At 41.3% G+C, this 12,482-nt stretch overlaps 1 protein-coding gene across 2 annotated transcripts in view; it reads left to right on the top strand.

Annotated features, from left to right (window-relative positions):
• Positions 1–6,602: 6,602 nt before the first annotated feature.
• PFDN1 (prefoldin subunit 1) overlaps positions 6,603–12,482 on the top strand; it is a 72,862-nt gene continuing 66,982 nt past the window's right edge. For both annotated transcript variants that reach the window (XM_006156197.3, XM_027774830.1), the window contains exons 1-2: positions 6,603–6,706; positions 10,470–10,636. In XM_006156197.3, the coding sequence (XP_006156259.2) occupies positions 6,674–6,706; positions 10,470–10,636 (200 nt within the window). In that variant the 5' untranslated portion in view covers positions 6,603–6,673. The remainder of the gene's footprint in view (positions 6,707–10,469; positions 10,637–12,482) is intronic.

Below are 12,482 nucleotides of genomic sequence, written 5' to 3'. Positions count from 1 at the left end.
CCCTTTTTGGTGAAAGGTTTTTTCCCCACTTTTTTTTTTTTTTTTTTTTTTTTGAGAGGTTTTCACTATAGGGTGCGTGCGCTCACCGGACAGAGAGAGACATAGAGACAGAAACCGAGAAATCACCCCCCAGGGGGGATGGTCACGCCGCAATCCCTTCTCCTCCATTCTCCTATCGGGATCTTGGGCAGGCATGCACACACGCCCGGCGTGAGTTTTAAGCCACCGGGTCCGGGACGCGAACCGCGGTCGACTACGTGGGAGTCCAGCGACAGCCATTACGCTAACTGCTGGTTCCCTTTCCCCAACTTTTTGCATGGCAGGCTTGTTCTCATTTTTCAGTCTTCTCTCAAATGTTACATTCTCTTAGAGAACTTCCCACACCTAAGTGGTCTCCACCCACTCAGTCTCTAACCACACTGCTCTTTTCTTCCTGTGCAGTACTTATCACTTGCCTAGCTGCAGTAGAGTGCACTGGTAGACACTGCTACCCAGCTGGCTGAAGCCACATGGGAGGCCTGGATTTGATTTCTGACCCACCCAAAAAAGACAGGTGCAAGGGTGGCACACGCTTGTAGTCCCACTACTTGGCAGGCTGAGACAGGAGCATTGCAATATAGTAAGACCATGTCTTAAGAAAGAAAAGAAAAAAAGTACTAATACCTGAAATTATTCATTTACTTGTTCATGGTTTGTCTTTCCCCAATAAACTAAAAGGGAGAAAAAGGGGTTGCAGACGACCATACCCCATTGGGACCCCTGTACCTCTTTCTCTCTCTCTCTGGCTACTGAAATAACCCAGTAGATGGGGACCAGCAGATCGCATAATGATTACGTTGCTGGACTCTCACATCGTCAACCGCGATTTGAGTCTTGTACCCAGCAGCTTATAAAAACTCACACTGGGCACAAGTGTATGCATGCCTAAAATCTCGAGAGGAGGGGTCAGCAGATGATGTGGTAGTTAAGGGCGTTGGACTCTCACATGGACTTGAATATGCAGTTTGAGTCCTGGACCTGGCGGCTTGCTTTCTCACTTCCCCTTTCTCTCTCTCTCACTCTATCTCTCTCTGGTCAAATTAAAATAAGTAAATAAAATAAATAAATAAAGTTAAACGAATAATTTTTTGGAAAAAAATATCCCAAGAAGAGACTGGAGGAGAAAGGACTGTGTTGTGGCCATCCCCTCTGGGGAGGGGGGTGACCTCTCCCTTTCTGTCTCTTCGTCTCTCTGGCAAGCATATGCACCTTATACCAAAAATCTCTCTAGAAAAACCCCCCAAAAAACCCCCAAAACCAGTAGATGGCTTAAACAGTAAACTAGACAAAATTGAATTAGTTAATTGGTGGAGAGAGCTGTAGCAATCTAAGGTTTATCACAGGGAAATAGATAGTGAATGTAAAGTAGAGGCCGAGTGATGTGAATATTTCAACATGTTTCTAATAGGAACTCTACACGAGATGAGAGCTAACATTCTATGAAACAATGGTTAAACATTTTTCAGACTTGACATGAATCCTCAGATTAAAGAAGCACATGTGGGGCCAGATGGTGGCATGGTGGTTGAAGCAGCTGGATCCCACATGGGCAACTGTGTGGCTTGAATCCCAGACCAGGCAGCTTGAAAATCAAGCCAGGCATGTGTGCATATGTGCCTAAAACCCCAAGAGAAGAGATGGAGGAGAAGGGATTAAAGAGTGGTCATAACCCCTGTGAGGTGATTTCTCACCTTCCCTCCCTGTCTTCTCTCTGGTGAGCACATGTGCCTTATAGCAAATTTAAAATTAATTAATTAATTAAAAAGAAGCACATATGTGCCAGGAGAAAAATAATTTTAGAATATACGTCATCAGATTTTTTTTTTTTTTTAATTTGCTACAGGGATCACCGGAGAGAGAAAGACAGCAAGAGAGAGGGAAAGTAAGAAAACATCTATCTCCCAGGGTGATGGGTGATGGTCACGCAACAATCCGTTCTCATTCTCTTAAGATTTTAGGCATGCATGCACACACATGCCCAGCATTTTTCTCAAATGGCCAGGTCCAGTCAGTGCAGTCAGCCATGTGGGATCCAGCCACTTAAATCACCACATCACTGGCTGGCTCAATTTGCAGATAAATTTTAAGGTAAATTTTTAGATATGCACACAAACATTGGAGTAGAAGGACAGAACTCAAAGACAATGTGAATTTGTTTTTTATAAAAGAATTCATTTAATTTTACTTATCATTTAAAAAAATTTGCTACAGAGCATGTGCATTTAAAATTTGCTACAGAGAGAGAGAGAGAGAGAGAGAGAGAGAGGGAAAGTGAGAAAGCAAGGTGCTAGGTCTGGGACTTGAACCAAGGTTGACCATGTGGGGAGTCCAGTGCTTCAACCAGCATGCCACCTGCTGACTCCAAGGTAAAAGACACCAGAGAAAAGGCAGATTTCTTTCTTTCTTTCTTTTTTTGGAGAGGTTTTTGTTATAGGGCATGTGCGCTTGCAAGAATGACAGAGACAGAAAGTAAGAAATCACCCTCTGGGGGGATGGCCATGCCACAATCCCTTCTTCTCCATTCTCCTCTCAGGATCTTGGGCATGCATGCACACGTGCCTGGCATGAGTTTAAGCCACTGGGTCCGGGACTCGAACTGAGGTAGACTACATGGGAGTCCAGTGACACAGTCATTATGCCAACTGCTGGTCCCCCAAAAAGACAGATTTCTAGTGAAATCATGAAAAGCAGCCTCACAGAGGACTTTTTAAAAAATTTTGATTTATTCATTCATTTATTTTAATTTGACCAGGCGAGACAGAGAGTGAGTGAATGTGTGTGTGTGTGTGTGTGTGTGTGTGTGTGTGTGTGTGAGAGAGAGAGAGAGAGAGAGAGAGAGAGAGGAAGCGAGAAAGCAAGCCACCAGATTCAGGACTTGAACCATGGTCTGCCATGTGCGTGTGTCCAGAGCCTTAACCACCATGATACCTGCTGGTCCCCAGGACTTTTTAATCAGTATAAAAACACAGATAACTATGGAAAAATGTCTTTGATAATAATAGTCAACCTATACTTTTCTTTCTTTCTTTTTCAATTAAAAAAAATTATTTTATTTAATTTTATATATCATCCTTATTATTTTAATTTGAACAGAGAGAAAGTGAGAAAGCAAGTCTCCAGATTCAGGACTCAAACCATGGTCAGCCATGTGGGAATTCAGTGCCTTAACCACCTTGTCACCTGCCAGCCCCTCTTTTTAAATTTTGACAGAGGACATGTGTACTTGTTGGAGAAAGACAAGAGAGAAAGTGAGAAAGCACTACGCCCTATGGAGAACAGTCACACTGTAATCCCTTCTCATCCATTTCTCCCTCCTTTTGGGATATTGGCCATGTAGAATTTAGCTGACTTAATCACCAGGCCATGGGTAGGCCTGTCAGCCTGTAATTTTATACATAGATAAATCTGTCATTCGAAATTAAAGTTTTTTGTTTTGTTTTGTTTTTTACTTTTTGTTATAGAGTATGTGTGCTCATGAGAGAGAGAGAAAGCGAAAAGTCCCCCGTTGCGGGGACAGCCATGCCACAACCTTTTCTCCTCCAGTTTTACTTCTTTTTTTTTTTTTTTAAGAATTATTTTATTTAATTTCATTCATTATCATTACTTTTTTGACTTGCCTAGAGAGAGAAAGAGAAAAGTGAGAAAGCAAGCTGCCAGGTCTGAGACTTGAACTGTAGTCAGCCATGTGGGAGTCCAGCTTCCTTAACCACCACACCACCTGCTGACGCCAGAAATTTTTTTAAGAATTGTTTTATTTTACTTTATCTATCTACTTATTTACTTATTTTAATTTGACCAGACTAAGGAGGGAGGGAGGGAGAGAGAGAGAGAGAGATAGAGAGAGAGAGAGAGAAAGTGAGAAAGCAAGCAAGCAAGCCACCAGGTCCAGGACACGAGCCATGGTCAGCCATGTGGGAGTTCAACGTCCTTAAGCACCACGCCACCTGCAGGCCCCAGGGTGAAATTTTTAGATACACATTTTTCCCCCAGATATACAATTTAGATACAAAAAGTGTATTAGTTTTCTAGAAGTTCCATAACAAAATACCACAAATTGTGTGGCTAAAAACAGCACAAATTTATTGTAAGGGTGATGTGGAGCAACTCAAGTCTGATAATTGCCTGACCTTTCTGCTCTGATACAGAGAACTTGTGAGTGGCCTTGAAGTGCCCAGGGCTGATAGCTGCCTAGGTTTTCTGGTCCCCTGAGCTGTTTCGAGGCCTTGATTCCCTGCTTCTCTGCCAGCTCTGTGTTAGGGCAGACACTGAGGCCCTTCCTGATAGGACACTCTAAGCATGCTAAAACTGCCCCTCCCCAACTCACCTATAAAAGACTGTGCTTAACTCCCAAGGTGGAGGGGCTGCCTGAGATTAAGAGTGTTAACTCCTCAGTGCCCTGCTAATGGAAAAATAGAGTTCTCCTTTTTTTCTCTCTCTGGATTGCTGCTTTTTCATCCTTTGGCGTTTGTTTTTCCACAAAGTCAGAATCCAAGTTCCCTTTGAAACCCATAGGGGAAGGACTTCCTTCCTCTTCCAACCCCACATGTTCCTTGGCTTGCGGCAACATAACTCCAGTTTTCACGTGGCTTTCTCCCTATGTCTCTTCACATAGTCTTTCTGTGTGCGTCTCTCTCCAAAATTCTCTTTTTTATAAGGACAGCGGTCATATTGGATTAGGGCCTTTGCTAATGATTTAGCTCATTTACTCTATCTCTATAAAGATCCTGTTTCCAAACAGGGTCACATCCTGAGGTATTAGGAATTTGACACATCCTTTTTGGAAGATACAATTCATCCCATGACACAAAAACTAAGAGAATTTACTTCTCAGAGATTTTTACTAAAACAAAACAAACAAAAACCTACCAAAGGATTTCCTTCATTAAAAAGGAAATTAAACTGGGACCAGCAGTTAGTGTAATGGCTATGTCGCTTGATTCCCATGTAGTTGACCGCGGTTCGCATCCTGGACCCGGTGGCTTAAACTCACGTGTGTGTGCGTGCCCAAGATCCCAAGAGGAGAATGGAGGAGAAGGGATTGAGGTGTGGCCATCCCCCCTGAGGGGTGATTTCTTGCTTTCTGTCTCTCTGTCTGGTGAGTGCATGCGCCCTATAGCAAAAACCTCTCCAAAAAAAAAGGAAATTAAACTAAGGAAGGAGTGGTATACAAACAGAAATACTGACCAAAAAAAGGGAAGAATACTCCTGCTTAAGATTACACTGCTCTTTTTTTTTTTTTTTGGAGAGGTTTTTGCTACGGGGCACGTGTGCTCACTAGAAAGACAGAGACAGAGAGATAGAAAGCGAGAAATCACCCCCCACGGAGTATGGCCATGCCACAATCCCTTCTCCTCCATTCTCCTTCTTGGGCACGCACACACGTGCCAGGCATGAGTTTAAGCTGCCAGGTCCAGGACTTGAACCACGGTCCACCAACATAGCCATTACGCTAACTGCTGGTCCCAAGATTACACTGCTCTTAAGCAGGATAGTCAGTACTTGAACTCGAGTTATCTGACAACTTAGTCCATTCTCTTACCTTTTACAGTCCATACTTCTCTATCAGGATGATTTCAAAAACCTCATGAGGTTGGGCTAGGAGCTGGTACAGCAGTAACACAACTGGATCCACCTGGAAAAAGTTCTAGGTTTGTCTTCCAGAATTTACCAGAGGCCGCTGGGCTCGCACATACCCCTGTCTACAAGCCAGGCCAGCTGAATCTCAGGGTAGATCACAGCACAGGGACTCTGTTGTGGGTGTTTCTCTCTCTGTCATGGAAGAAATAAATAAACTTAAAAAAAAATTCATGAGGTACAAGAATATATCAGATATCTTCTTCGAATTTCAATTTATTCAGTCACTATTTGTTGATCATCTATAATAAAGTTCCAAGAAGGTTACAGAGAAGCCGAAGTCATGGATTAGGCTTTTTTTTTTTTTTTTCCTTCTCTCTCAAATGAGAGAGGGATAATTTCTTTTGAAGAATTTATTCACATTTAATATTTATTTTTTATTCCTTTCCTGAGAGGCACTGTGGTAGGCGTTCTGGATGTAGGTTGAGGAGACCTATTATTATTATTTTTTTTTTTTGGAGAGAGTTTTCACTGTAGGGCGCGTGCGCTCGCCCGACAGACAGAGAGAGACAGAAAGCGAGAAATCACCCCCCAGGGGGGATGGTCACGCCGCAATCCCTTCTCCTCCATTCTCCTCTCGGGATCTTGGGCATGCACGCACACGCGCCCGGCGTGAGTTTTAAGCCACCGGGTCCGGGACACGAACCGCGGTCGACTACGTGGGAGTCCAGCGACATAGCCATTACACTAACTGCTGGTTCCCAGGAGACCTATTATTCTGTAGTTCTTGACTTCAAGGAACTTATAGTCTAATAAAAAAACAATGTGAGGAAAAAAGGCACTATGTGCAAGCCAGACCTGATGGGTCACATGCGTAGGACGACTGCATAGGAATTACTAATATTTCAAGGATCGCCTACCTAGGATCGGAAGCCCAGTTTGAGCGGTTCTTATCACGCGCCGGCGCAGAATGAAGGCAGACGCTCGCCTCCTAAGGCGCGCCCTTCCCCCACCCTTTCTCTGGCCTTATCTACTGCGCAGACGCATAGAGAGTATCAAGATGGCGGCCCCCGTGGATCTGGAGTTGAAGAAGGTAAAAAAAAAAAGTCTTGAGCAGACCGAGGCTTGCCTTTGGAAGCTAAGGGGACTGTGGACTGGGCTATAGAGTAAAGTCCGAGTCTCACGTAAGGAAAGAGGCTCCAGAGAACTGGGAATGATTTCCTAGAGTCCTAAGATGGGCCCGAATCTCCGGCTGGTGCGGGGGGCGAGCGACTCTTGCTGGGTGGGATCCGGTTGGGCTGGGTCTAGTAAGTCTGCGGGCTGTCGCCGGCCTTCCCCCTCGTGGTGAGTTCCAAATTCATTTCGTTGGGTTTGGAGCCTTCAGGGATTCCGTTTCATGGGACTGAAGAGAGCGTTTCAAATTGAAGCCCTTTTGGACCTATTGCTTGAGGTATACCATCTGCAATTCTGCCTCTTCATTTGCTTTGAAAAACTCTTTTAAGTCCAACCTTTGTTTTTAGACCATTTGTTCGGACCCATTCCCAGAAAGTTTTCAGTATTTGCAGTTCAGAAAAAGTCAGTATTGCTTTTAACATTGTTTTGTTTCAGGGCTTTGCCCACCCCTCCACTGCACCCCGCCACCCCCCTTTTAAAGGTCTTGTCCAAGGGAAAAAAAAAGTCTAGTAGTTTTCCTAATAAAATCAGTATCAGAAGGAATTGGATTTCTCTCTTTCTTGAAACAATTGGTTATTAATGGGTTGTACTCAGAATTGTTTGCCACTTGGGTGGTCAGGGTTCTAACACCAGTACCAGCTTAAAAGGATGTTTTTTCAGGTATGTCGTTGTGACAGATTTGAAAAGACCCTATAATTCATTTATTAATAGTTTAAATTTACTTTTCTAGAATAGGAAACAGTTAAGAAAAGTCAGTAAAAAATTGGGACTAGAATCCACTATTACTATTCTCTGTCTCATCTCACTTATTTTTGTAGTTTAGGCTCATCAGATGAGCAACATCTTAAGACCAGGCATTAGACAACCTTTTCGTAAAAAGTAGAGGACCCCTGAAACAGCTGCTTCTCTCAATAAATGAAGTTGTTTGTTATTGCTCTGAGGATCTTATGTGTTTGATTTTTTTCTTTTGCCATTCTTGTCCTGAAACTTAAAAAATTAGCCCTTACATGGTGTCTCTAATGCCGTAATTTATAGCTGAAGAGCAAACTGTGTACAGGGTAATCAGATAATACCTGGAATTTTACATTTCAAAACAAAATTGCCTATTTAAAAATTTTATTTTTATTTCTGTTAAAAGTTCAAACTTATGGCTCAGCAGGTGGCATGGTGGTTAAGGTGCTGGATACTCCCACATGTGGCTAACTACGGTTCGGATCTTGGATCTGGTGGCTCTCTTTCTCACTTTTCTTCTCTGTGTGTGTGTGTCTGTCTCTGGTCAAATGAAAATGATTGAATGAATAAATAAAATTAAATAAGTAATTCTTTAAAAACAAAAAAGTTCAAATTTGAGTCAAGGTTTAAGTCAATTTAAGTCAAGAGCTAATTAGAGTACAACTTTGAATGGACTTACATCCCAGTATTACCTGAAATTTGATGCTGGGAAACATGGACAATGAATACAAACCAAGAAAATGATTACAGACTTAAATTGAGTAGTCTTGACAATTAAATAAGAAACAAACTTGTTTAAAGGACTTATTTTCTAGGGCGGGCCCTTGAACCTAGTGGTTAAGGGAGTCAGATGTCACATGGCTATTTGCTTCAAATCCTAGCCTGGCAGCTTGAAAGACATGCTGAGCTAGGTCCAGCAGGTGGGGTGGTGGTTAAAGTGCTGGACTCCCACACATCCGACTGATGTTTAAGTCCCTGATGGCTTGAAAATTATGCTGGTGTGCTTGTGAGCGTGCTCAAAATTTCAGGAGAGTGGAGAAGAAGGGATCGTAGCATGGCTATTCCCCTCTACCCCCAACTTCTCACTTTCCCTCTCATTGTCCCTCTCTCTTTCTCTCTTCTATAGAGTGTATTCACTCTATGGCAAAAGTTTAAAAAAAAAAAAAAAAGGCATGGTAGGCATGTGTATGCATGCCCAGGGCCAGCAGGTGGTGTGGTGGTTAAGGTGCTGGACTCTCACATGGCTGACCTAGTTTGAGTCATGAACCTGGCCGCTTGCTTTCTCACTTTCCCTGTCTCTCTCTCTGATCCCATTAAGAAATAAAAAATAATAACAAATAAAATTACATTTAAAAAAATCCTGATGTGATGGAGAAGAAAGGATTGCAGCAAGATTATGCCTTATTGAGGGGTACTTTTTCTCTCTGTATGTCTTTGGTGAGCAAGTGTTCACCCTCTGGCAATTAATATATATTTTTTTTTGATAAAGTTTTTATTAGGTCTCTCTCTCTCTCTCTCTCTCTCTCTCTTTAAAAACCCTGCTAGTAGGTGAGAACAAAGTCAGAATACAAGCTGTGTTCTAGCCTTCTCTGTGTATTGCCTTCACAAATGTTAATATTAAAGCATAAATTTGTCAGCATGCAAAGTCACTCTAAGCACTTCAACAAGAGTATCCAGGACCTTTGTTTATCTTCAAGTTAAGTAAGTGTACACAGGAGTCAAATTTGGTTTGAAATGTGCGGAGGATCATGGTGCAATTCTTATGCTAAGGCTTTACTTTTTTCTCTTTTTTTTGTTTCTTTGGTCTTTCTTTTAAAAAGTATTTATATTTTTAATATTACTGTTGACAGAATGGATTCTTTTTTTTTTTTTCTTTTTAAAGAATTATTTATTTAGAGACCAGCATTTGGCATAATGGCTATGTAGGCGCTGGATCCCTATGTAGTCGACTGCGTTTTGAGTCCCAGACCCTGTGACTTAAACTCACGCTGGGCGAGTATGCGTGCATGCCCAAAATCCCAAGAGGAGAATGTTTGTGGTGGGGGCCTCCTGGGGTGGGGGGGGGGGGGGGGGGGCTTCCTTGCTTTCTGTCTCTCTGTCTCTCTCTGTCTTTCTGGCAAGCGCACGCTCCCTATACCAAAAACCTCTCCAAAGAAAAAATGAATTATTTAATTTTATTTATTTATTCATTTATTTTAACTTGACCAGAGAGAGAGGGAGAGTGAGAAAGCAAGCTACCAGATCCAAGACTCGAACTGTGCCTTGTGGGAGTGTCCAGCACCTTAACCACCACGCCACCTGCTGGTCCCCGAAAAGATTCCTGAACTAAGAGTCAGAAAAACTGGATTGAAGTACTTACTTTTCTTTCTAATAGTTGTTCAACTATGTGCTAGCCACTCTTAATCCCATTTATATAGTTAACGTAATTTGTATATTGTGGATGATGAAGCCGCCAGATTTTTTTTTTTTTCATTATATTTTTTTGTTGTTAGAGGGCATGAGAGAAGGAAGGTGAGAAAGCACCCTCCATGCGGAATGGTCATACACAATCCCTACTCCATTTTTTCTTTTGAAATTTTGGGCATACATTCACTCACACGTGTTAAGGTTTTATGGTCCACTGGGTCTGGGACTCAGTCTGGCTGCTTTAATTAACCACCAGGCCATAGAGTGGGTCAAATATGGTTATTATTTAATATGCATTTGTTTTGCTTTTTTAAGTTGATAGCATCTTCTGAGAATAAGGTAAAATGCTTGTTTTTAGCATAATAACTTGGTCTTTTATAATTTGACTTTTATTGATGCGTGCTTTGTTAAATTTCACATTTTTTCCCTCTGATTAACAATAATTTTTAATAATGTTAGCAATAATGTTTTAATAGATTTTGATTTAGCTTAAAGGTTTTCTGAAAATGTTTTATTTACTAAATCAAGGACTTGTTTTTAATTAGGCTTTCACAGAGCTTCAAGCCAAAGTTATTGACACTCAACAGAAGGTGAAGCTTGCAGACATACAGATTGAACAGCTAAACAGAACGAAGAAACATGCACATCTTACAGATACAGAGATTATGACTTTGGTAGATGAGACTAATATGTATGAAGGTGTAGGAAGAATGTAAGTAAAATATATCCTTAATGGGGTTACCTTGGGAGAGCTTTTGTTTGAATTAAATCATAGAACTTTGTTCATTTTAAAAGTTGGGTTAAAGCATTTTGGGATTAACTTCAAAGATCATCTTTTTTAAAAATGAGGAACCGAACCCCAGTTAGGTATGTGTTTAATTTTAAACTTTGAAGTACGTATGTTAAATATTTCCCTGTTCTTCTGTGATTAGTTACTTAATTGTCACTTCAGTGATAAAAATATGATTCGTTGGGTGGGCCCTTAACACAGTGGTCAAGGGAGCTGGATCCCACATTGCTGACCGTGGTTTGAGTCCCCACCTCAGCAGCTTAAAAAACATGTTGGGTATGTGGGTGGGGGTGGGGGCCCCAAACCCCAACAGGATGGAAAAGTGGAGAAGAGAGTGTGGGTGATCACAACCCTCTGGGAAGTGCTTTCTCTCTCTCTCTGTCTCTGTTTTTGGAGCACATGTGCCCTCTGACATTTAAAATACATTTGTCATGTGAAGATGTTTATAGTCATTGTGTATGTAAAGATTTATTTAAATCATGGCAGTTTTAACTATTTTTCCCTATGTAATTTATTAGGAGTTATACAAATCATAAATTTTTTAGATGTATGATCAGTTGTAAAATAAAAATAGTCATTTAATTATACTCATTCTAAGTATTAGGCATTGTTCTCATAGGACAACTCATGTAAGAAATCTAGTAAGCCAACTTACCTTTTGTTCTAATTAGTACGTAATAACCATGTACATTCACTGTTTCTTTTTAAAAATATTAGCCTTATGAGAGAGAATAAGTATGCTTCGTGGTCCGTAAGCAGAAAGTAAGGAATGGAAAAGCCTTTAAGTACAGGTCACATTCCATTACAGTGAGCTAAAGGGAGAAAGTTTTCTTTTCTTTTTTCTTTTTTTTTTTTTAAATGGGGGAGGTACAGGAGAAGGGTTTTCCTGGAATTTTGTCATTGAATATTACTTAGTACAAGGACCATTACTTAAAGTTCAGAGATCTTTTAGTTAGAATGGAATTTGACCTCTGTCTTGGATGATTTGTTTTGCGATTGATTTGAAGAAAGTGTAACAAGTGTAAAATTTAGTCATGGCTTTGGAATGACATCATGAGAAGTAGACCCTGCTTATTACTAACTAATCCATATCTTTCTGTGTAAGATATAGATGATGGTAAATTTCATCTGATGTGCTTTCTCAGAATGAACAGTATACCATTCTATTTGATATAATTATATAAAATAAATTTCATCTTTGAGTTCATCTTTTTCAGTTTAACTTGTTTTTAGAGGGTAAGATGCCTATCAGTGGTATAGTGGTTAAGGTAGCAGGATCCCGTGTGACTGACTGTGCAGTTGAGTCCTGGACTTGGTGGCTTGATGTGTGTGTGTCTGAAATTCCAAAAGGAGGGAGAAATGGAGGAGAAGGGGTCATAGTGTTACTATGCCCCATGACAGAAGACTTTCTTACTTTCTCTCTCTCTGTCTCCTGTGAGCACCACATGCCCTCTGGCTTGTTTGTTTTTTTTTTTTTTTTTTTTTTATTTCATTTGCTGCAGGGTGGTAGACAGGGTGGTTGGTGAAGGAATGAGAAAGCATCCCGCAGGAGGAGAGCCATGGTGCTTTCCCTTCTCTGTTTTCCTCTTGGGATTTTGGGTATGCACACACGGGTCCAGGACTCGAAATCCATGGGATCCACCTGTTTTTTTTTTTTTTTTTTTTTGGAGGGGTTTTTCGCTATAGGGCGGGTGTGCTTGCCAGACAGACAGAGACAGAGAGATAGAAAGCGAGAAATCACCCCCCAGAGGGGATGGTCATGCCGCAA

Source organism: Tupaia chinensis, unplaced genomic scaffold (assembly GCF_000334495.1).
Source record: "Tupaia chinensis unplaced genomic scaffold, TupChi_1.0 Scaffold000484_1, whole genome shotgun sequence".
Lineage (NCBI taxonomy): Eukaryota > Metazoa > Chordata > Mammalia > Scandentia > Tupaiidae > Tupaia > Tupaia belangeri.
Note: the sequence above shows the minus strand (reverse complement) of the source record. Positions and strands in the feature narration are given on the sequence as shown.